The sequence below is a fragment of the Malaya genurostris genome, chromosome 2 (assembly GCF_030247185.1).
Source record: "Malaya genurostris strain Urasoe2022 chromosome 2, Malgen_1.1, whole genome shotgun sequence".
NCBI lineage: Eukaryota > Metazoa > Arthropoda > Insecta > Diptera > Culicidae > Malaya > Malaya genurostris.
In genome coordinates this window covers 72118234-72145089 of record NC_080571.1, presented here as the reverse complement: position 1 = coordinate 72145089, position 26856 = coordinate 72118234, and the positions used below count along the sequence as shown (strand labels likewise).

At 38.7% G+C, this 26856-nt stretch overlaps 1 protein-coding gene across 4 annotated transcripts in view; it reads right to left on the bottom strand.

The window, feature by feature from the left end:
* Positions 1-4962: 4962 nt before the first annotated feature.
* Positions 4963-26856, bottom strand: part of LOC131427469 (ubiquitin-conjugating enzyme E2 Q2) — a 65337-nt gene continuing 43443 nt past the window's right edge. For 3 of the 4 annotated variants that reach the window (XM_058590685.1, XM_058590686.1, XM_058590687.1), the window contains exons 4-8: positions 18162-18443; positions 9397-9471; positions 9043-9334; positions 8827-8975; positions 4963-5674 (exon numbers count right to left, since the gene is read on the bottom strand). In XM_058590685.1, the coding sequence (XP_058446668.1) occupies positions 5564-5674; positions 8827-8975; positions 9043-9334; positions 9397-9471; positions 18162-18443 (909 nt within the window). In that variant the 3' untranslated portion in view covers positions 4963-5563. The remainder of the gene's footprint in view (positions 5675-8826; positions 8976-9042; positions 9335-9396; positions 9472-18161; positions 18444-26856) is intronic. The other variant, XM_058590688.1, reaches the window with a different exon arrangement.

Genomic DNA, 26856 nt, shown 5'->3' with positions numbered 1-26856 from the left:
TTTACTTAGCCAGTAACTTCGATATAACAATAGGATTAAACCAAGAAACATATCTGACCAACGGTGATGAAAGTGATCAGTCTTGCATTTCACGAAGGAATGAAGCATCAAAATTTAGAATTTAGAATTAGTTTTATTGAACCGTTCTTTCGTTTTTTTGTAACTTTGTATGTTTCTTCGAAAATAATATGAGAGCTATAAATTATATTTTGTAGTAAACAGATTCAATAATAATAAAGTCTTTTTGCATGTGTTCTACCAATAATCATTATCTTTTGTATACATTTTCAAAGTTCGCAAACTTCTACCAGATTGCTCAAACCAGAAAACGACTCGAAAGACTATTCTATTGAGAAGAATAGAGAACTATCGTACTTCAATAAAGAACTCCAGTACACTCAATCTTCGAGGACTAGTTCTTTTGGACCGTACGCGGACTGACCATCTCTAGTATATTCCAATACTTTTTTAGCCTGGCATAGTAAAGGTTAAAAATTAAAAAAAGGATTAACTAAACCACAACACTCCTCCCGCAAACCCGATTACTTCTAACAACCAGTGGCGTTTCGTGACAAAATTTACGGGTTGTGCACTGCTTATATGGTATGATATCAGAGCCGTTTCGATGTTGCAACTGAGACAGCAATTTGTTTTCATCTGCCATAAGCATAAGCCACTGAAGCCTCCCCTGAATGTGTGCATACAAGTTCTCACAGACTCTATTTGGCCAGTTGTGCAGTGCACGAGGTGCACATGAGGACGAGAGGCCATTGCTAACAACATATACGATATTTTTTCAGAGTTGGGTTCTGGCGAGAGAACAAAATCCTTCTAAAATTCATAAAATGTACGCTTGTCACTTTGGAAAACAACAACAATCTATGCCTCTAGTGACTGAGATGATCTAAATTTGACTCTTCTATCATCGACACTGAACAAGCTCTTACGAACTCTGGAAAACCAATTTCAGCTGTCAAAGAAGGAAATCGAATATTCCTTGCAAACGGTGGATAAAATGAAAGTCGACATCATTTTCGATTTTGCGAATCCTATTGAAATCAATACCAAGATTACTAGACAAGTATTGTCACAATTTGAAATTACTGAGACAAATTTTGGTGAAATTAGGGAAATCATTGGCTGGCAACTAAAAACATGGCCCCTAAGAATTCTTTAAAAAATTATCAAACATGTTACCTGATGTTACTTTCACCATTATGCATAATTATTCTGAAATTAGAAGAAAAACACTACAAAAGGTCCTAAGTGCAAATGACAGTTCCTCTTTCTTTACTCTTTCTTCCGATTATTACGGTCATATAGGCAATCCTTCCATCTTAAACTTTGTATAGAATAACGACTGAAACTATCAACTTTCGATCTGCTGTTAAACATTATAATTTAAAGAAAAAATAAACAAAGAGAAACTGTCCTTTGCACTTATTGATGACAACTAAGAAAGCTCTTATTGATTTAAAATTGCAGAGGTGTTGGCTCCATTTTCAATGGATTGTGCACCATTTTAAAATTTTAAAATGTGTACTAAAGTTCTAGTTCAAATACAAAATGGCCTTCATCTTTTCATTTGTTGTATCAGGAAAATCATGACGCTGAAAATCGTTACTAAGATTAGGAATAGAAATTTTTTTCCCGGATTTGCACTAAAATTCCCGACTTTTTCCCGGTTTTTCCCGGTAAAACCAGATTCCCGACTTTTTCCCGGTTTTCCCGATTTTCCCGGTCACTTGCCACCCTGCGTAGAACATGTCATGTCTTATCTTGATCATATGTGATTTTACTCCACCAACATAAAAGCTTATCGAATCATCCATTCTTATGCGAGCATGGCGCCCTCAGGCGAGTCTGCATCGAATCTCCTACACAGAAGTAGGGGAGAGAAATGTCAAATTCGTGCGCGCCAAAATAGCAGCACTGCGCACCCATACAATTGACATGATATGTTGAATGTGACACCGTGCGATGGTGTTGCTGAGTTGAAGAATGATTTCGCTACAAGCTGATAGGGTCTGACACAGTTCATATGTAAGCCTGTATATCTGTTATCTATGGTAATACCAACTTTCGCGTTGGAGCAAGAAGTTCAGTAAAAGTGTTACAAATTTTATGATGAACAATCCATTTGAAATTGAGAGCATCCCATGTCTCGTCCAACTATTTTCTAAGGGTTTAACAGGTTTCTTAGTTGTTATCAATAACAGCACAATGAAAGCTCATAATTAAAAATAATAATAATTTGGATGCTTCCGGTAACTTTAGAAAAATTTTCGAGTATTACCTGACAGAAAAGGAAATTAATGGTAATACAAAATTTACTAGAATAAAGTATGTTCAAAACGAATTTGATGAGTAGATACCTCTCTCTCCCCTCTGTCACTATCTTTCTCCCTCTCGCTATTTCTTTTTCTGTCTCCTTTTCTTTTTTACTTCTTTCTTTTAACTTGCCTTTTCAATCAATTATTGTTTTACATCTTTTCCAAACATGAGAATTTTTGTTGGTTGACTCCTTTTGCAATAATGGTATAATATTTTACCATTTCATGGAAGGGTATCGAAATGAAAACCGTCATTAGTAACGCCGTTATGAATTTCTTCATGAAAGTTTATGACCAGCAATGAAATTCGAATCGAAAACAAAATGCACCCGATCCTATTGATGATTATCATTCTTTCGTTACAGCAGATCCCATTCTAACTGAGGGTATTCGTATATGAGATGACTAATAGAGATGAATAAGGGTACCGTCGCAAGACTGGCAGAACCGTTTGGAATCGGTTCTACATTTTTAGCGCCTTGGTTTTATTTTCTCAATCAAAAGAACACAAAAGCGGACCTTACACGATCATTAAAAGTATCATGACGCAGTAATGGCGAGTTCGCCATGCAAATTTGAAATATCATTACTTAGTGATCATGAAAAATGACATTCATAATTTACGTGTAAGGGCCGCTAAAGGGAAATACGTTATTGCCCTTAATATATACTTATTATTACATTGCTTTTTCATTACCAAACATACCCATATTTCAATCTTATTTACTTCGTTTCAAGATTCGTTTATTTGTAAGTACATGCAGGAATCAGAACAAATTGGCTCAAATGGCACGCTCCCCTTGATATTTGGAGATAAAGATAGAGGATAGAGTACATGCAGGTAAAGATACAGGGTAGAGTACATACAGGATTGACAAATATCAAGAGCGAAATAAGCAAGACATATACTGCATATAAGCAAGACATATGAGACTAAAGTCAAAGGATGAGAAATTACAATCGAAAATACAACCTGATGTTGATCAAGTTCGAGTTTCCCATACAAAAGAATCACTCGATCGAATTACAGAATGTAAATTTTTACATTCGATCGACATACAGAATAGGGGGGATCGTCTCATACATAGAATACGGAAGAAAACGGTTTAGTAATCAATAGAAGGGAACGTAAACAAAGAGAAATTCGCCGAGAATTGTTCTGGTCCTGTCTCAGGAAAGAACTGCTGCACACATATTCGAGTGTAACCCATATTGAGGTTTCTATGCCCGGTGAAAAATGAACGGCGACTCTAGTGAAAAATAGGCGGCCAATATATTTCCTGATGAAAACAAAACAACATGTAAATGTGATTCACACGTGGCATCACCGACATGGAACGGTTACGGAGCAACAACATTAATTGTAAGCAATTCATATGAATGGACATAATGTCAAGTTCACGGAGCATTTTGACGTCGGGTACGTAAGTAATATTCGGCTAAAACATTATTTAATTAATCTTGACGTCGACCGAAATTAATTAATCGTGTGTCGTGTTTAATGTAGGCTTTTTCCGAATGAAAACAAACCAACTTCATTTTCATTTGTGATTAAAAGTGAGCTGTCAGAAAAGTCAATACCATAGAATACATTCGGAATGATTACCGAGACACAGGGACGGACTGACTATCTATTACTTTTAATAAGCAGGGAGAATTTCGAGACAGAAAAACGCAGATAAACCATTACATTTTTATAGCATTTTATTCTTCTTTCCTGAAATTCAGAATTTTGTTATTACTTGTATTAATATAAACTATTCTTATATTCTAGTTTTCATGTTTTTTTTTGTATTTTCTCTATATTTTACATATTTCACAGTCTGATGAAAAAAGTTTTTCCTTGATTACTTTCACTTTACTTCCGTAGTCATGAACCGAGATCGGCCAGTGTACTGCCTTCCCACGTTATCCGGTGCGCACGTCGTGATTTTGTTTTATATTTTCACAAATAAATCAGAATCTAGTTTACTGAATACGAACAGTTTTTCTTAGGGTATTTTTTTATCGTTTTAATTAGAGCATTTGTTTTCTTACAGACGTCTTTCCGATGAACATTTAAATCAAGTTATACAAAACAATGAGAGTAGAACATTGAACCGTAGCGCCTACTTTAAGAGCATACATATGCTCGGAAATTTAACTACGGTCTCCTGTCCTGCATTATTATACACATTGAAACGATCGAGTGCAGTTTTTTTACTTTTCACTGTCGCATATTTCTATTGTATTGCTGTTACGAAGTTATTATTTCAATACTTTTGTCAGATATTAGCAAACCGATAGTTGAGTTCAGATTCGTAACAACCCCTTGCTAATCGTTTGTGTCGTGTTTTTTCCTAATATATGTAAATGAATAACATCATTGGTATGAAATTTAATGTGTCTCTTGCAATAGTATTGAACAATAGGAGAAAATAAGAGTTTCACTTTAGTTCTCGTTCTTTTGTATGAAATTTTGGATTTCTGAGAAAGATGCTACGCGCGGTTTTATTTTTCGATTTTCTCTTGCTTCTGTCATATATTTACAAGAGTTTTAGATAAAAAAAAGTTATCTATGCTACCTCTTTAAGAGGAATCTGTTTTTCATTATACAGTTGTAATCTAATGTTTCTCATGTTTCTATTCGTTTTTGTTGTTGTTTGTTTTTGGTTGGCTCCTGATATTCACAGAAAGAAGCAATTGCTGGTTTATTTCTATTTTTTTTTGCTTGTTTGTTTGTCTGTTTAAGATATCGTCATCGCACGAGAACGTATTGAATAGCTTTTTTTATCACTATTCCTTCAGTGTGTGCATTATTCTCACATAATCGCTGTTTTCCATTTCTTTGTTTCAAACGAACACTCGATTTCTAATATATTCTACTATTGTTTACTCTCATCCATGTCTACCTCTCACTCTTTTCTTATAGCATTTACTCGCGTACGTATTATACTGAAAATTACTCTCAAATCATCACTCTAGAAAAAAAAACGGAAAATAAAGCTACAATAAAGCCGTGCTGTTTGGACGTTCAGCTTCTGTTGTATTCTCTCCCTTACTGTTGAACTCAATCTCTCTATCCTCTACACACTATAAACGAAAAATTACTGCTGATTTAGTCGTTGTTGCTGCAAAGCGCGATGGAGTCGGTTGAAAACCAACAACGCGGTGGCAACGGCGACGGCGACGTTGAACGTAGGTAAGTAAAAGAAACGGAAGTGTTGTTCGTGGGTTGGCCTACCGACTACTTATCCGTCTTCCTTAGGCGGCGTAAACCAACCGTTCTTCTCGTGAATCTGTACCAACGATTTGAAGCTCTGCTGCGCTCGCGCCAAACTATACTGGCCCTGGGTAAGAGACTAAAGTGTTCTTAGTATCATTTGTATTTGTTTGAATCCGTTAGGTATATCATATATACACTGATTTCAGTATGAATATATAGCAGATACAGTAGATGGCGAGTTGAAGAATGATATCTACAGTGGCCGTGATTATTGCGTAATATAGAACCCATTGTGAACCTTAAGCAGCCCTTACACGTGACAATATTATTGTCAATCCAAAGTATTGTCAATACCGTCAATCCAATTGGCTTGGTAACTTGAGTCCGTGTTTTTCGAAAAAATCAAGTGTTTGTAGCTTTAAATATTGCAACTGAATATTGTAACATTGAGAGAAACGGTCATTGTACATATTTAACTGTTTCCTCTCTGGAGAGAAAGTATTGTAGGATTGATGAGCAGGTTTGATATTTTGACAATATTTTCGTCAATCCAATGAAGTTTCCATTACACGATCAAAAGTATTGTCAATACTCCTTGTATTGACAATAATATTGTCTCGTGTAAGGGCAGCTTTATATAAAGTTCACACTATGGACTGAAAAAGGCGTTTTAAGGCTATCTTGATGACATTTTCCATGTCAGTGATTATTATAACACGTTTTAACTCTGTAATGTGAACTAGGTATTAATCTCTAGTCCAGTAACTCCTATCCCTACCTTCTCGCGGTGCCGACTAGGGTACGAGTAATCATAGATAAATAGATCGGGTAGCCAACGCCGGTGTATGCTTCTTGACCTTTTTTTTTTTTTCAGAGAGCGAGCCTATCCGAGCGTCTGTTCTCCATGTTAGGGGCAACTGATTATGATCCTTGTGGCAGCATAAGACTATTGACAGGACTGACACCATGACCTAAGAAGCCGTTCGGAAAATACTTAGACGATGAACAATATACTACGTTCGGAAGCACGGCACATGGAACTGCAAATCGCATGGCAGCACTGCAGGAACGTTATTTGACGTGGCAAAAGGTGTGGAAAGGCGAGCATTGAGCAGCAATCTTCTATCAGAGTTGTGGCACAACTAGCATGCTACGATAGTGATAGTCATAGTCATAGGGATAAGTAAGCGCGTGACAATCAATGACAGAATGTGAGTATTGAAGATCAAAGGCCGTTTCTTCAATTACAACATCGTGAACGTACACTATGATCATGGAACGAGTTTCGACGAAGGGAAATGAACGCTGCCTACAAAGTTCCTTTCCCAAATCCTATTTCGTCGTCTATAACAAATAGCTAAGGAATTTGCAGGGTCGTACCAAGCGAGGTTTGTTGAGGCATGTGACATTGTCTAATCCAGAAGTGTAACTTCAGCGGCATACGACACAATCGATCGAGAAGCTATGACAGATTCTGCACGATTACAGATTGTTGCGGATCAACAATGGATAGAATGCGAGTGTCTGGGACGCTTTCGAGTCGAATCTATGAGAAGACTACGGCAAGGTGATGGACACTAGGGTGGGACAAGGTTGTACGGAACAATAAAATAAAAAAGATTTATTTGTTCTTTCCACCAACATCTTTCCTGTTTCTTTTGGATCCCAGGGGATAAATGCAGTGTCGTCTCGTGACAAAATTGACTAGTTGTGCACTGCTTATATAGTATGATAGCAGATGCAACAGTTCGTTGTAAGTGAAAACTAAAGATTGAGGAATGGAGATTCGCTAGTGTTTTTCAATACAATGAGATAACGATATACTTTCGGATGGGATTTTTTATTAAACAAACAAATCTCAGAGCTGAGCTGAGTAATTCTTTCTCTTCTTGAATCTGGTGCAGTAACTCATGTGCACGGAAAAGCCACTAACACAGCGACAACAGATGTATATGAGATGCGTATCTGATGTATATGAATTTGGATGGGGTTGGGGACGCATTTCATTCCTTCAATTCGACCGGTTGTGCAGTGCACAAGGTGCACATGAGGACTAGACGCCTATTTTACGGTCGTATTCTCTCCTGTATTAATTGTAATATTTTACGGGCGGCTTATTAGGCCTACGCAAACCCCCTGTCTCACCGGAGGATCATCGTGCTTGTACTGTTTAACGTCCCAACTAGCACTAGGACGATCCCGTTGGTGGGGTTGCCACCTTGGATTTAGCTGGACAGGATGCAGCATCTCATACTCATCCGCTGGATACCAGAACAGACGCTGTTTGAAGCCGCTCCTAACATGGAGTACAGACGCTCCGACATCCTCTAAAGAGCCGAACCCGTAGCTAGCTTCTATCCGGGGAAATTGTTTTGCCAATCAAACAACCTTGCATATAAAATCATTTGAAGAAACAGTCTACTTGACTAGAAGAACCGAGCATGCTTTGCTTTACTCATTTGCCACAGCATTCAATTGTAGTCCTATCTTTTTGGAAACACTCCCAACAGAGATTACTCCATTATCTGAAAGTTGTTTTGGCAGTGTAAAGCGACATCTTTACTCAATTTTGTTTGGGAAATCATCATAAATAAAATAACGCTTCCAAATCATGAAAATTTATATTCAAAATCAGTGCCCAAGTAAAACTGGTTATAGATTAAAATTCTCTGCAATGATGAGGTGCATTTTTGGTTGAATGAATACGTCAACAAGCAAAATTGCCGTATTTGGAGCGAAGATAATCCACAAGCCGTTCAAGAATTACCGATGCATTCCGATAAATGTACTGTTTTGTGCGGTCTATGGGCTGGTGGAATCATCGGTCCTTATTTCTTTAAAAATGAGGAAGAACGATGCGTTACCGTGAATGGAAATCGATACAGAACCATGATCGATGAATTGTTGTTGCCAAATCTTCAAGAAGTCGTCGAAGAAAAAATACCGGTTGTTCTCTGTGCTCACGAGATCTGCACTATGTTGGAGGAGATCAACGCACCGTTCAAGAGGAACGTGCTGCGAACCATCTATGGAGAGGTGCAAGGTTGTATGAACCACAATTTACTGCTTTGAACAACCGTTAGGATGCCGCACATCAGCCCTGTGAATATGCTACATAGGGTTTTTGATTTTCTTATTTTCTCGAAAATCATGACCACTCCGTGATCGGATCAATGTAATAGTGATATGTGTTTTTCTTGAGAACATCAAAGCCACTTCGAGTAAAATTACATACCTTCACAAGCTACAGACTACAAACATCTACCCTAGTCTAGAGTATCTTCTTACCTTTGTTGCACCGAATTGTATTCTTGCCTTGCCCTTGACTAGCGTGGCCGCTATCTGCATTATAACGGCTTCCACTGTGTACGCGGAGCTCCAGCCTTGTTTGGTGAGTAATTCCATGCAGATTGCACCTCCCACTAAGACATAGCCGCCTAAAAGCAATCATAGTCTTACGAAAATGATACTAGTTACTATTACCAACCAAACGCAAACCCGTACCGGAAATGATCGGATGCACAACACGGACGAACGGAGGCTCGAACGGATAAGTTTCCTTGAACATTATGTTGAGCAGAATGCTGTCCTTGCCTTCCTTTTCCTTCAGCAGCACGAGATCGTTGTGCAGCGGACTGTCCGGATCGACGGACATCAGTCGAATGTTCCATTCGTAGATTGAATCATTGACCAGTTCTATCGAGTACATGTTGCTCTTGAACGAATCGGAACGGTAGATGTCCCGCAGTTCCTTCATCAGTCGATCGGTCGCCTGAACCGAACCGGATACCGAGCCCTGTCACGATGGAATGAGTTGTTTATTGGAAATAAATCAAAAACAAAGTTAATCGAACTCACTTTCAAATAATCCTGTCGCTGAGTTTGCCGTAATCTCTCTAGCGTCGCTAAATGTTCCACTTCCATCTCGTCTTTCTGTGGATTGGAAAAAAATTTGACACATAGTTTCAGTTAATATTAGATAAACATGTCAATTTGATGTAAGGATATTGGAAATTTATCATGGCCGTTATATTCTCGTTAATTATCGTAAATAGGGGAAGATGTTCGGTTGCCGGCACCCCACCGTAACTTTTGACAGAAAGCAGGTAGCGTCATTCCGACAAATGTCATGTGTGTGTGATAGCAGCACGTTCTTTTTGTGCCGAATACCAAAGCAAACAGACGTTTGTACTTTTTGCTGCGCTTAAAACCAATTTTAACTGCGTGAAAATCAACACAAAAGTTTTTTATGACATTTTTTATAGTATCATAAATTGAAAAGCATCAATCGGAAAGGTGAGTGGATTGAATATGTATGAGGTGAAATAGATCTATTTCGTGATTTAATACTGGATGCTATCAAAATTTTCGCAACCAAAGTTTTTTTTAGTAATTTTCAAAATTTCTACCGAATTCGGTTACCGGCACCCCAAGTGTTCAGTTACCGGCACCCCAAGTGTTCAGTTACCGGTACCCCGTTTTATTCGACAAATCGCGAAAAATTGTCAGTGATATGCAGAGATGCCAAGTCTGCAACTTTGACTGTAAATTATCCAATGTCTTAGTTAACATGTAAACCTTTTTTCGTCTAAAGACTTCTAACGGAATTCAGAAATTACACACTTTTGAAAATTAGCGCGATCTTTTCGTTTTTGCTAACTAAACTTATTGTATTGCCTGGCATCTCTGGTGATATGCAACACGTGGACAACTTGACGGCTTCAAACTGACTGAAATTGAGTGTAATGAATTTGGATTTTAGAAGGCAAAGTATTGAACATGTTTCTTATTTTCCACCCTCTGAAAATTATAATGCCTAACCAGATAAACTTTTTTTTATTTTACAATGATTATATCCCCAATTATAGATAGTACAACCACAAACGAATTTCCAGACATGACAGTCACGATCTTTTTTTGGTGCACATCTACGGTCCTCCGTGAAACTGGCACCAATGGTGATAAATTGGTTGCACTGCTGAGTTCCCATCATAATGCAAATGTCAAACCGTGAGAACTCGTTCGATTCGGTAGCTCATTTGTATATATTGAGATTTTATGGCACACTTTGGTTGAAATGATAACAATGCAATCAATCTCGCGCTCCACCAAGCGGTGAGTGCGGTCATTTCAGAAGGTACCGGGAACGAACCACATTTTTTAAAAATATTTATAAGCACGTACATGTCTTTATTATTTATCTTTGGTACTACGTCCGGGCTCAAAGCGGCTCAAATTTGTAGGTCATATAAGTTGATGTCCAAACAAATCGACTGACCTCAAAATGGAACTTACTCAATTTACTCAGAAATAGCAGGCTCAATTTTCACAATCACAGACTCAAATGAAAGGTTTATAGGTCTCATAGGGAGTTCCTGACTTTAGTCCGAATCCGATTTCGTATTAAGTGTATAATATTTCGAAACGTCGTCGACAATGCAAAAAAACGTATTTTTTTAAAACAGGTTCAAAAATGTTCCAATTGGCACAGTTATAAGTCACACATTGTTAAAAGTCGTTTATTAAAAAATGTAAAGACACTATTTTCTAAAAGTGTATTTTCAGATATATTTGAGTGCTTATACTGATTCGATCATACTTTCAAACGCTGTTAAAATTTATTCAATGCTACAAAATTTATAAAGTATTGATACTTGAATAAGAAGTATTTTTCACTTATTCTTCAAAAATTTTATTTTGTTGATATAGAAATATGAAGATATATGTATTTAGACAATTAAAATATTTCTATAACATTTGAAGATTCTAGAAAAAAAGGTTTTATCGAAAAAACTACATTTTGGGAGCCCTATATAAATAAATCTGCATATCCCGACACCAATACATTTTAAAGAGCTCGTGTGTTCGGCATATTATCTTGTAGTAACATGTTCTACAACCATTGATTAATTTGACGCAGTTGGTTCGACGCAAAGTCGCCATACTAAGTTCAGTTTTGCAATGACCGAATGGAAACATACATTGAAGCAGTCAAATGAATGAGAAACTCAAAAAAAAAGATGATTTTTTGGAAAAAGATACGATTAGAGGCAAGACTCGAACCTGCGTTCTTATGCAAATCGTGCATACGAGTTTTACCATTTCCGCCACACTGAGCTGTGGTAAACACAGTTCTAAAACAGCACGGAGTTGGTAAGCATACATCGAACAATTATCACACAATTTATTTATTTATTCATTCAGGTGAAATAATTATAAACGCTGTTAAAGACATTCATCATCGCCCAAACGGGTTCGTTTTGACCATAATCTGTGCTCTGAAAATTAAGTCCCAAGAGGCTCCAAGATCTTAGACTACTTGAGAGTACATTGATTTGGATTTATAGAGAATAGTAGGGGCATCAAAATGACCTGCAAGTAGCTTACCTACGAAGGTTGCTCTTGAAATAGTTCACCTCTTTTGACTAAGGTTTCCATGTTGAGGAGACGACAGCGCTCAGTGTAAGGTGGAAGCTCAACTGGGTTACGCCATGGTCGCGATTTAAGAGCAAAACGAATGAACTTCGATTGCACGGCTTCAATTATGTTAATTCAATTGCTTGTGTAAGGACACCAGATGGGTGATAATGCTTCCGGGATAGAACAAACCAGCGAAAAATACACAGACTCAAATCTATTGCCGGTACCATGATTGAGAAATCATGGAAATCATGAAACATAACTTCTCATAAGACCATGCCTATTACTGCTGATTTTATGAGAAAATCCCTTTTGCTCATCAATTCACAAATTTTTACGAACAAATTATAGCTTATAACTCACTTTTGGGTGGATTGACAATTTTAATTATATTCTAAGAAAGGGACCATTCTAAACAAAAACTTTTCTAAATGCAATGAAGCACCAAAATCTACCTCTGAAAGACAATCAGAAAACGTGTTTTTATGTGATCGGGACCACGAGATTTATTTATATGAGGCTCCCAAAATGTAGTTTTTTCGGTCAAACCTTTTTTTCTAGAATCTTCAAATGCTCTGAAAATATTTTAATTGTCTAAATACATATATCTTCATATTTCTATATCAAAAAAATTATTTTTTTAAAGAATAAGTGAAAAATACTTCTTATCCAAGTATCAATACTTTATAAATTTTGTAGCATTGGAAAAAACACTTTTAAAAAACAGTGTCTCTACATTTTCTAATAAAAGTAGCACTCAAACATGCATCACTTATTCACGATAGTAGTTATTTTTTCTTTTGCGACTATTTTTCGCAGGGTTCATTGAAAAACATTGTTAGTGACCTCACAATACTATAAACAATAATCACAATTGTTGATTAATTTACGCGTTCGAAAAAAATCCAGTTCAAAAATATTCGAGTTATTTCCAGAAAACGTGCTGTTTTTTCACAAAACTACACAAATTGTTTCTGCAAGTTTGATCGATAAAGTAAGTTTTTTGGCGAGGTTTATTTTGAATCATACGCAGATTCATTTTGTTTTCTATTTGGCACAGTATTAAACACAGATACATGGTAGGCAGTGTTGAGCAAATCATAATCAGAAAATGTTCATGTCATTATAAAAGTCTATACGCACTATGTCGGGACGGCCGATCCGGGATAAAATCCATTTAGTTGCCACCGATTTTCCCGGATCGACGGTCCCGCCATAGTGCGTATAGACTATATCTCGTGGAAAAAATTAGTTCAAGAGATTTTCTAAAAAACACTTCGTGACTGAAAATACGACTTGGTTTCGCCCAAAGGGTTAATTCGCCGAAAGGGTCATTTCGCCGAAAGAGACAATTCGCCGAAAACGAAACATCGAATACATCACATTATTTATTAAAAAAAAACTACAAATTCTGGATATTTATTTGTTTTATATCTCCTAGAGAATTTATGAGGCGCAACCAAGGATGCAAACTGCCTCCCATTTTTATTACTGTAGTCTGCTTACCCACATCTACCTTTTTTAATTTTTCTTACTGTACCGCGTTGATGCATCCAAACTAAAATTCTATTACAGTACGCGTGCGAAGCAGTATCGCGTAAAAAACTACGGCTGGAATCATAGCCGTTCGAAGTAGGTAGAAATTATATTTTTCCACATTTTACTGCCTCCTTGTTCGCGCTACTGTACCACAAAAAAAGTAGCTCGTGGCGGTAAAAAAAAGTACTTTGCCGTTGTAGAAAAGTGTACATGAGTGTGATAGAAAATGTACTTTACGGTAGGCGCTGCACATTGCCTATTTCGTTCATTATTTTGAAGATGACTTTCACGTATTCGCACGTGTGACTAGTCAATGAATGTTTTAAGGGCTTGTTGGTTGGACAAGTAAACTGAACTTGGCTATACTGGTTACCGTTTTCCTATTCGGGAAGCCCAAAAAGTAATGGTCACAAAAGATTTCGAATGAAACTAACATCGATATCTTTGAGGTGGTTAGATCGCTTCTCGCAGTCTTCGAATCAAATAGAAGGGCCCTTCGTTCGGAAATAATAATTTAATCGTTCTCCGGTGTGAAATAATTTTAACCGTTATATAAATGAAGATAAAAAAATTTTTTTTTTGGTATTTAGATCGAATTAAAGTTTTTAGATTGAGTGAAAAATTTCCATTTTCCGCATTTCGAAATGTTTTGATTGAATGTAAAAAATGTGATTCTGCATTTCGAACAAGTGATGTTTTTTTGTATGGAAAGCTCAAACTTCATCGAAATACACAATAGGAATGACTTGTGCGACTCCGCACGTTATCAGTACATCATCGATTTTTGACTTTAGGATTTTACCAGTCTGGCGACATTTAACTTCCATCATTGCTACAAAACAAATCATTTATATGCTTATACTACTTTGGCCAAATCAAAATAGCCTTACCTAGGGTTCTAATAATCACAGTATCATCTTTATTAAATTGCGCATTTATGCCCACTACATGACGGCCATATCGGGTCGCAGAGTCGACTTTGATGCATATTAATCGACCTTGCATTTCAGCTGCAATTTTTTCCCTAATATTTGTTGCGCATTATTCAATATGACGAGAGATATTGTCTCGATTGATTTTAAATTTAAGTGCTTCGCAAATTGGATCTAGCAGTTCTCGAAAACCTTCCCATTCAACGGCGCATAGGGGCAAGTGATGAAGTGATACCATTTTTACCAAAGATTCAATCACAGCTTGTCTGTCGAGTGCTATTGATGTTTTAAGAATTTTCCTTTTCTTTTCTGGTGCATATCCTTGCTTCAGTAGTCCGTATTTCAGAGCCTTTTCCGGATGCACATTTCGTAAATGCTTAACAAAATTTCCGGGATCATAACTACTTCTTAATTTTTTGTACGTGCAGATTCGAGTAGAATCAATGTTACAAATTATATAATCATCTTCACACTTATAACAATCATTGGCTATGTCCCGATAAAAACGCTTTATTTTCGATGAATCAGTCATTTTTCACGATCATGAATTGCTTTGGAAAAAAAACGATTTTAGGAACAACAACGTTCACTGCTAATGAAGGGAAAAAAATTGACAAGTCGACGTAACCATTTCATAAGGTCACAAAAGTAAATTGTTTCTCTTTGTTTACTTTTTCATCTGCTAAAATCTAATCAGTACGTTTCAATGCAGCAAAGCATTGAATACTTCATTTAAAAAGGGCCTTGAAAACAAATAATTCATTACACCATTCGGGAAGATCATCAAGAATATCAAACGATCTACTATTTAAATAAAATATAATCTGGTCTTGAAAAATACAAAAAAATCGTCAACACATAATGTTTATATATTAAATAACTAGTAATCATTTGTTAACGTTCAATGTAAACACGTGCGCTACCATTCTGAGCGAACAATGTAAAGTACAGCGGTAGAATACTTTTTTTTCGTCGGCGGTAGAAAGCTATATTACATTTTTAAAAGCGGCGGTAGCTTTGAGCAAATGTATCGCCCAGCCTACTGTAGAGTGCTGTAAACCTAAGAAAGAGTAGAATGAAGCAGAACAAAATATATTTTTACCTTCACCGTTCTCATCGTCGCTGGTACACTCTCTAGAGTAAATGTATCTACCAGCAGTTGTAGCAGGCGGTAGCACTCAGAGTGTGTAGAATGTAGGGAAAGAAATGTATTTTACCGGTACCGTTCGCATCACTGGGCGCAACCACATTACCGAAGCCAAGAAGACTCGGCGGTACAAAGCCGCTGATGCGACGCAAGCTGAGTTGGCTGCCGACCAGCCGTCGGAAGCGGTGGCCTCTCGAATACAAACCTGTAAAAGCCTCGTTTGCCCTGTCTACTCAGAGCTAGATTTCTTTGCTTTAAATAGGACAGCATCCGAACAAAACCGATGTGGTGAAACAGCATTAGATATCTTTTTAATTTGCACTCAATTAACGAAAAATACCACAAACAAATGAAAATGCTTTGATACTTAGCATCACACAAAGTCAACATGCTTTCTTGGAATACTCTTTCTAAGGATCACCAAACAATCTAAAAAATTTAAGCAATAGAGTAATCTTCTTGAATTGAACACGGATAAATGAATTTATCCATTATTTATAATATAAAATATTTCAGAAGTACAATTGTAGGTCAACAAGACGGACGTAAACGCTACAAACTACCATTTGTCTAATTCCAATTATGATATTTAGACAAGTGTGCGAAATGACCCTTTCGGCGAAATGCCATGCGGTGAAACGGCTTTCGGTAAAATTACCCGGACCCGGCAGGTGGTTTTATTGATCAGCAAGCAGGAATCAGAACAATTTGCACAACGTGAAGCAACACGTTTTTTCCAAACACGTTGTTTCAGAAAAAAAACATGTAGCAAGCTCAATTGGTCCTGATCATCAACAAAGTTGCAACATACGGGCGGTCTGTAATGCTAATTCTTATGGTAAAATAAATAGTTGAAACGTTATAACATTCAACTAATGTAAACTCATCAACATCAATTGTTCTAACCCAGTTTATTGATTATTTATTGATTGGATTGACGTGAGTCTTCGCTAAGCTACCAGCATGAAAAATTTAATCTGGATTGATAGTTGGTTAGACTACCAGTTCGAATCGAATCATGTACAAATAATAAAACGAAATCAAAAAGCATCACACGAACGAAATACAGGATAAGAGTTCCACGTTCGATCCAAATATTTCCAGCTGTTCTACATGGAGATTTCGGTGTGAAATATCAGTCGTTATTTGGATTGATATTTTATTACAACAATGTTTCGAAGCTCGAAACAAGCTAATTGAATAATAATGATGCGATTGAAATTCAGTACCTAGAGTTTTAACAGACGTTTCCGTTAATAATTGATTCATTTACTACACACTTAAATTGGACTACCGATCTCAGCTGTTCAAACCTCGGTAGCTGATTTTTCAGTAAAAATAACATTTCATCACAGCGGTATCTTAAAGTACTGCTGTCTACAAATGTTTATTTGTGCTAATATATCAGTAGAACAAGAATGTTCGGTAGCTCGGCTGTTCTAAGCTTGTCAAAAGATGAAAAAATTACCGAATGAAGTTTAGAAAGTACATCTCATGTTTCATGACATTTTACAGACGCATCCCGAAATTAATAGAGTTCATGCATTTACTAATTACTAAATAAGTAATCCAATCCAGGGTTGACCTACTTTAGTTTCGCGTAATGTTCGCATTTCTAAACAAATTTAATCCAGTAATTAGTTTGGATGTCAAATTGCAAATTCAAACAAAAACATTGTATCAAAAAAACAAAAAAAAACAAACGAAATGATGTAACAATACTTGCAGGCACTATAACTAATGCACATACCAACAGAAACATTACACTCCGTCCTATATTTCCATACCGATACATAATTGCGAATTTGGGGCTCAGGGGCAATAATTTTTCGAACGAAGGAAACGAGGAAACCTCGATGCAGCTACATTTCGAGAGCTTAATCGTGCGGCATTGACCGTGTGTATCTGAATAAAGGTACGTACGTATGCATACACCTGACACCAGCATTAGGTAAATATTATTGCACTGTTGTGGCGAAGCCAGAAATATGTACGTTTGCCAGAGGCAAACAGACCTTATCATTCTCAGAACGTTTCAACTCTCGGTTTATCCGGAAACCGAATTCGATTAGCTTCCGGATAAAGTATTCTCCGAAGAAAGTAGTTGCATGTATTTTTCTCAATTTAACATTGAGACAGAAAACGGGGAAAAACTGCCAAGGTGTTTATTCCAAGTGCTTCCAAGTTCGTTTGTCATAGCATCTATTATGACACATGATACGAAAGTTGCAAATTTAAACTCTTCTCCGCGGTTACCCTTCAGCGGCTACCAAGAAGAAATGCCACACCAGAAGTCTATGATAATTGCTTGTGACTATTGTTTTATTTATGAGCTGGTCGGATTTCAGTTATGTGCTTTTGTCGACTGCCGGTATATGGCCTTCAGCCCCCAGACGAACGAACGAACGACGGAACAGATGACGATGCTAATGATGATGATGAGGATGATGACGGTGATACACCATTAGAGAATAAAGGTAACTATGGAACGGGTCATGTGATAGATAGGCCGGAAAGTGTGTCAACAGTGTGAACTGTGATCCACCCCCCCATCCCCATCCCGGGCTGTTACCGGGTTTCCTTACCTTGGAAGGATTTCGACCGTCGTCCATTTCCAGCGGAAGGTCCTCCTCGCCTTCGCTTTCCTGATCGCTTTCGCCCACCACATCCTCGATGTCATCACAGTCCGAATCGATCTCGTCGATCTGTTGTTGTTGCTGGTGCAATTGGCGAGCCCCCTGGAGGGCCGCCTGATGGGGTGAGGGAGTGCCGGGCGCGTGAGGTTGGAACGGTATCCTTAGATTATCCAAATCGGGAGGTAGCGGAACTGTGTGCAACCGGCAGAGTTCACGTAATAGTATGTCGACCTGAAGGAGAAAAAAAATAGAACGAAACGAATAATGAATCACACACTCATAACACTATAGCGAGATTATTTAGACGAGCGACTCGAAATTATTACAACCATTCGTGTTCTAGAAGCCACAAATCCTGAAAAAAGTTTTAAGTAATTTCGAAACGATTCCTGTGGCAAATCTAATAATTTTCAGAACGATAATATGCTTTTACACATTTACGTCACTTAAGGCTTGATCGCGACAAAATCTGGACTCCAAAATCGTATATCTCTGGAAATATTTCATCAATACGGGAAATATTTCGCAATCTGATGAACGTATGTCTGTTCCATGTGTAAAATCAATTATGTGCGATCATAATGAAATTCCAATAAAAATGTCATATTGTGTTATTACCGAAGAAATTACGGTATAGTGGCATTTACGTCGAGCGTAAATTTCGTTTTTGCCTTTCTGATATAGAAAGGCTATGCTATCACTGTGAAAATCGACTTTTTAACCGAGGGCCGAATGTCATATACCATTCGACTCAGCTCGAGTAACTGAGCAAATGTCTGTGTTTGTGTGCGTGTGTATGTGTGTGTATGTAACAAAAATATTCACTCACTTTTCTCAGAGATGGCTTAACCGATTTTCATTAACAAAGATTCAAATGAAAGATCTTATAGTCCCATAGCCTGCTATTGAATTTCATTCCGACCCGACTTCCGGTTCCGGAGATATAGGATGATATGTACCAAAAAATAAGAAAAAAATATGCACTCACTTTTTCCAGAGATGGCTTAACCGATTTTCACAAACTTTGATTTAAATAAAAGGACTAACAATAGCCTGCTATTGAATTTTATTTGGATCCGACTTTCGGTTCCGGAGTTACATGGTAATATGTGAAAATTAGTGAAAAAGTGTGCACTCATTTTTCTCTGAAACGGCTCAAACGATTTTTACAAACTAAAACTCAAATGAAAGGTCTAATAGTTTCCTAAAATTTTCTAGAACATTTCATCCGGATCCGACTTCCGGTTCCGGAACTAAAGCGTGATAAGTGGAAAATTACCAATTTTATTAGTAGTTTTTCAGAAACGATGGTCAAGAACAGGTACACATCCCATAAAAATGTCTGATAAATTCTTCTAGTTTGCAGCACTTGTTAGTTAGTGGGCATAAAAACTTAATTCGGCACTACTGGTCCCCCCCCCCCCTTTTCCTGTTCCGGAAGCACCGAAAGTGGTGAAGAAAAACTCCAAAAATAGAAGTCACTTCGTTTTCCCTGCGATGCACAGTGGTCCAAAACAGGAAAAAGACGGTCAAAAGTCTGTACTGACTTTCACTGATTTTTAAGAGCTTACGTGTCTTTCGAATTTCGAAAAAAAAATTTTTTTTTTCACAATTTTTCTATCTTATTTTGAAGAAAAAAACCTTTGAAGTATTTTTGCTGAAGATATAAATAGTGTAAAAAATTATTTTTTGAGATATATTCACTTTATTTTATAAACAATTTTTTTGGATTTATCTACGTAGAATCTACCCCTATTACCTAAGTATCTACTACAAAGTGCGCGTAAACACGCATAAACATGCTTATGCTCGCACGCGCAGCTTAAGCAAATTGTTGGGATTTTAATTTTTTTTAATTTTTTATTTTTTTTTTTTTTTTTTTATTCAAGAATATAATGTTTAAGGCACACTGCTTAAGCTCTAAGATGCCAAGGGCTTTTACTAATTTAAAATTTACGACTAACTTAAAACTAGGGTTGTATCATTAAGTAATGTCATATTTGGGTCGCAGTGGTTGACTTTGGCAGATCCAGCCTTCATGTGGTGATCGGCCGGTGAATTGAATATTTCATGAGAGTCTTCCATATGGCGTTGGTGAATATTCATGTTGGCCGCATTCTTCGGTCCGTGTGGGTCCGCGGGGAACACCCCCAGGTTACGAATCAGGAATCAGTTTCCGTGGGCGATGATGGTGTTGTTACAAAAGAAAATGAAAAAAAAATATAGCGAAGTAAATATTGCGGAAAACGGAGTAAAAAGGGGATATGGGAATGAAATGACTAAAACGACAGAGATCTAATTAGTTGACATCGAGATGGTGAAGAGACGGGGAGGAGGGAAGCGAAGGTTAGTGACAGCAAAAAGATCTTGTTAGTTCCGATGAAGATGGTGGACAGATGAGGAATCGGAATAATCGGCGGAAGTTAGTGTCGAACCTGCAGTTGAGAAATAATTCTTAGCCACAGTTGAAACAACGTCGATAAATAGGAGGAACTTTCTAAGCCAGATGTAACAGATTACACTTGTATATTAATGTGTTTGAGAAACTGGTATATGAGAAGCATATATGAACTATCCCGACTCGCCAACACATCCCGAACCGGAACCTCAGGCGGTCTACCTCGGGCCCTGAGGGATTCCAGTAGCTTCGACCTGGCGTCGCGATACTCTACGCACGACCACACGACATGCTCGATGTCCTGATAACCGTCGCCACAGGTGCAGAGCCCGTTCTCCACGATCCCGATACGCCGGAGATGTGCGTTGAATGTATAGTGATTTGACATGAGTCGTGACATAACGCGAATGAAATCACGACTCACGTTCATCCCCTTGAACCAAGGTTTCGTCGATACCTTAGGGATAATGGAGTGTAGCCATCGTCCCAGTTCGTCATTGCTCCATGAAGTTTGCCAACTTTCGAGAGTTTTCTGACGAGAGATACTGAAAAATTCATTGAAGCAGATTGGTCTTTCATAAATATCACCTTCTAATGCGCCCACTTTAGCCAATGAGTCTGCCTTTTCATTGCCCGGAATGGAACAATGCGAAGGGACCCAGACTAACGATATTAAATAAGACCGTTCAGATAAAGTACTCAAATATTCCCGTATTTTCCCCAGGAAATATGGGGGATACTTTCCTGGCTTCATTGCCCGGAGAGCTTCTATTGAGCTTAGACTGTCCGTGACAATGAAGTAATGGTCTTTGGGCAACGTTTCAATGATCTCGAGGATGTACTGAATAGCAGCTAATTCTGCGACGTAAACTGAAGCCGGATCACTGAGTTTGTAAGAAGCGGTGATGTTTTGATTGAAGATGCCGAAGCCTGTGGACTCGTTGATGTTTGATCCGTCAGTGTAAAACACCTTTTCACAGTTGACTGTTCTAAATTTATTATAAAAAATATTTGGGGCCACTTGAGGGCGCACGTGAGCCGGAATTCCACGAATTTCTTCTCTCATGGATGTGTCGAAAAACACAGTAGAATCAGAAGTATCCAAGAAATGAGCACGGTTGGAAACAAACAAAGAAGGATTAATATTCTGAGCCATGTAATCAAAATACAAGGACATAAAACGGGTTTGAGAATTAAGCTCAACTAACCTTTCGAAATTTTCAATCACCAGAGGATTCAAAATGTCGCATCGAATGAGCAAACGATATGAGAGATCCCAGAACCGGTTTTTCAATGGGAGAACACCCGCCAGCACTTCGAGGCTCATCGTATGAGTCGATTGCATGCAACCCAAGGCAATACGCAAACAACGATACTGAATTCTTTCCAGCATGATGAAATGAGTGTTCGCCGCGGATCGGAAGCAAAAGCATCCGTACTCCATCACGGACAATATCGTTGTTTGGTACAGCCTGATCAGGTCTCCTGGATGGGCACCCCACCACGACCCGGTTATTGTACGAAGAAAGTTGATTCTTTGTTGGCATTTTCTTTTCAGATACCTAATGTGACATCCCCAGGTGCCTTTGGAGTCGAACCAGACCCCGAGATATTTAAATGTGAAGACCTGAGCTATGGTTTCACCCCCTAGTTGAAGCTGTAATTGTGCTGGTTCTCGCTTTCTCGAAAATACAACCAGCTCAGTTTTCTCCGTAGAGAATTCGATACCCATTTGAAGAGCCCATGTGGATAAGTTGACAAGAGTATCTTGTAACGGCCCTTGCAGATCGCCAGCTTTGGGTCCTATAATAGACACAACGCTGTCGTCGGCAAGTTGTCTTAGCGTGCAAGATGTGTTGATACATTTATCGATGTCGTTTACGTAAAAATTGTATAGAAGGGGGCTTAAGCATGAGCCCTGAGGAAGACCCATGTAACTGAATCGTATTGTCGACAAATCACCATGCGCGAAATACATATGTTTCTCAGACAATAGATTATGTAAAAAGTTGTTCAAAACTGGCGAAAGACCATGCTGATGCAGCTTCTCAGATAGGATATTTATAGAAACTGAGTCAAAAGCCCCCTTAATGTCTAGGAAAACTGACGCCATTTGTTCTTTACGAGCAAATGCCATTTGAATTTCTGTTGAGAGCAACGCAAGACAATCGTTCGTTCCTTTACCCCTGCGGAAACCAAATTGTGTATCTGAAAGTAAGCCATTAGTTTCGACCCAATTGTCTAGACGGAAGAGAATCATTTTTTCGAACAATTTCCGGATACAGGAAAGCATAGCAATCGGCCGATACGAATTGTGATCGGAGGCTGATTTTCCTGGTTTTTGAATGGCGATCACTTTCACTTGTCTCCAGTCATGTGGAACAATGTTGTCCTCAAGGAACTTATTGAATAAACTCAACAAGCGCCTTTTGGCGGGGTCTGGCAGATTTTTCAACAAGTTGAATTTTATTCTGTCTAATCCCGGGGCTTTATTGTTACATGACAAGAGTGCAAGTGAGAGCTCTACCATCGAAAACGGTGTTTCGTTTGTATTTGGTGTCGCGGCGCGGGTGATCTTCTGTTCCGGAACAGAGTCTGGGCATACTTTTTTAGCGAAATCGAATATCCAGCGGTTGGAATATTCCTCGCTTTCATTCGTGGTGTTATGATTGCGCATTCGTCGGGCTGTGTTCCAAAGAGTACTCATAGATGTTTCTTTCGTTAAGCCGTCTATAAACCGACGCCAGTAACCGCGTTTCTTAGCTCTAATCAAGTTTTTAATTTTAACGTCTAACGCCGCGTAATTCCGGTAATTATCAGGTGTTCCATTTTTTCTGAATATTTTGTACGCGGAGGCTCTCTCCGCGTTTAAATTTGTGCACTCTTTGTCCCACCACGGGTTGGGAGGACGGATGTTAGTTTTCGCGCCGGGTACACGTTTCGTCTGAGCTTGAGTCGCGGTGTCGAGAATCAAGCCAGCCAAAAACGTGTACTCTTCCTCCGGAGGAAGTTGTTGAGTTCTTTCAAGTTTCTCAGATATCGAGGTCGCATAGCTATTCCAATCAATATTTCGTGTGAGGTCATACGAAACATTGATTGTCTTCGATGGTTTTGAGCCGCTGGTGATTGATATTACGATCGGTAGATGATCGCTACCGTGGGGATCAGGAATTACCTCCCACGTGCAATCCAACCGTAGCGATGTCGAGCAAAGGGATAAATCCAGCGCACTTGGTCTTGCTGGTGGTGCAGGAATCCGTGTCATTTCTCCCGTATTCAAGATTGTCATATTGAAGTTGTCGCAGATATCATGGATCATAGTTGATCTGTTATCATCGTGAAGACAGCCCCATCCCGTACCGTGTGAGTTAAAGTCTCCTAAAACCAACTTCGATGCAGGAAGGAGCTCTACGATATCACTGAGCCACCGATGCCCAACCGAGGCTCTTGGGGGAATGTAGATGGAAGCAATGCAAAGGTCCTTACCTTTGATTGTAACATGACATGCGACAACTTCAATACCTGGTATCGAGGGGAGGTTAATGCGATAGAAAGAATAGCACTTTTTGATCCCCAAAAGTACTCCTCCATAGGGATTATCTCGATCAAGACGAATAATGTTAAAATCGTGAAAGTTTAAGGGTATTTCAGAAGTTAGCCAAGTTTCGCACAATGCAAATGCGTCACATTTCAGATTGTTTACTAGAAATTTAAATGAATCTATTTTTGGGATAATACTTCTGCAATTCCACTGTAAAACAGTGATTAGATCCGTGACCTCGGTGGATGATTTAGCCATCGAAAGATACAATCGCTGAAAGAAGGGGCCAATTTGCAGTCAACTGCTTCAAATATGTTTTTACTGTTGGCATGAAAGCAATTAAAATGCTTCTAAGAGGGTCTGAAATATTGAAAGTTGTAAAAATCCAGTCCACAACATCAGAGAACTTTATAAGTCCAGCACCTAGTTGGTTCTCTGGTGGATTTTCAGGGACGCTTGGGGATTTTTTAGTCCCTGGAAGCGGTGGGAATTCCATCTCGGAATTGAGTTTTCCGAGACCAGGAGCTTTTTGCTTCGGTGATTTTTCCCGATTCCCGTTAGCTGTAACTTTTCGAAGCCCTTCGGAAGACACCTTCGAACCCTTACTAGGTAGCTTATGAGAAGATTTATTCATTCTTTTCCTACAGCTATGAGGGACCGCTGAAGATGGACCTTCCAAAGGGTCGTCAGAATCGCTCTCGTCAGTTGACAAGCAGGCATATGGATTCGTTGCATGTTTAGGAGGGGTGGCACTCTTAACCATCTCGGCAAAGGAACGCTTGGAGTGTTCCTTCAGGGAACGCTTCATCCGATCTCCTCGCAGTTTGTAAGCGGGACAGTCAGAGAGGTCATGCGGACCCTCCTTACAGTAGAGACACTTTTCAGCATCCTTACCGCAAGAGCCGTCCGCATGAGCTTCCCCACAGTTAGCACAACGTGGCTTATTGCTGCAATGAGTAGCTGTATGCCCCAGTTGTTTGCAATTGGTACAATTCATTATCCGGGGTACAAATAAACGAACAGGCAAACGAACCCGGTCCAAGAGGATGTAGTTGGGCAAAGCAGTGCCGGCGAAGGTCACACGATAAGAGTCTGATTGGGGATAAGACTTTGTTCCATCCCCGGCGATCGATACTGAATGCAATCGCTTGCAATCCAGTATCTTGACATTCTTAAGTGAGGGGTCTTTAAAACAACCCGCCCCGTACTTAAGAATATCCTCGCAAGTCAAACTCGAATCGGTGACCACACCGTCGATTTCGACTTCACGAGCTGGCACGTAGACGCGGTACTCCAGCGTAAAAGGATCCTTTTGAACAAGCTCATTAGCCTGTTTTGAGCTGGTAAACAGGACCCTGAGCTTGTCTGGCCGTATTCTATCTATACTTTTTATGGTATTATGTCGCGAATTCAGGTCCCGCGATATTTTTAAAATATTCAGTTTTTTTTCCTTTGATTTGGTCCGGAAATAGACCGCGTAAGGCCCGGCCGGTAGTGCGAGCCCATCAGGATAGCTCTTTATGCGGGACTTTTTACTGACAAGGGAAGTCTCCATTTGAACATCGGGAGCGGGGGAGGGGGGGGGGGGGGGGGGGCAGGATTTAAAATAGGCATAGCGGAACTACTTCCGCGCAAAAACAAATGATTCGGGGGGAAATATAATGGTCAAATAAAGAAATAAAAATAAACGACGTAAAGGTACTTAACTAAGATCCAACGGGGGACACCAAGCTGGACTTCGTCGATCGGCGTATCGCCGCTTTGATGGTGTGCAAAAAACCTCCGAGAGGAAAAGGCACACTTATTTATAATCCTCACACAATGGCCGCTTGTTTATAATCCTCACACTTGGCCTTGATCGGCGAAACAATAATCGGCTAACGGTACCGTTTCGATCGACCGCTCGCAATAAGGCACTGTTCTATTATATAATGCGAAAAAAAAACCTCTCAGAGGAAAAAGCACTATTGTCTATCACACAATATCGTCCGACCACTTTATCACACACACACAACTGGTTTTCAATGCTTTCGCAGTAAATCCAAATCACGTCCGTTCGCTCGGAAGGTTGAAACGGCAATGGGATTTTTATTTTGTTTACTTTTTGACAATTAACAATATTATAAAAAATCTAAGTGGAACTCGATGCAATTTTTTTAGGCCTTTTCAAAGTGGGTTTTAAATATTGAAAATCCGAAAAATTATCAAAAGCTCAATATATTAAAAAAATGGAAAAATATTTTCCAATCAAAATATGTTTTTTAAGATGATATATTGATCGTTCGACGCTCACTTAGAGATGTGCGAAGCAGCTCATACCGGTGAGTAGCTCCGAACCGATCAGCTCACTAAAGAGAATTGATTCGATGTATCAGCTCATCAGCTCATTTAAATTGAACTGAAGGTTTGTTTTGAACGCCGTTTTTTCTTACTCTGTTTTTCTTTCATATGCATGATCGAAATCATTCATGCACGAAGAACAATGCTATGCAAACTAACTTGTTTGCGAATTATTATTATGTCATATTCGAGAATATCTGCAAAAGTGGCATCCCTGAATGTTCCTTAGCCTACTGAGTGAGAGGTGAGATTTCTTATTGACAACGGCTCATTCAATCTGTTAAAGAAGGATAAATACACATTTGGAAAAACGAACAAAAGCTCATACACACATTTCTTCTCATTTATAACTCGCTCTTCAAGCG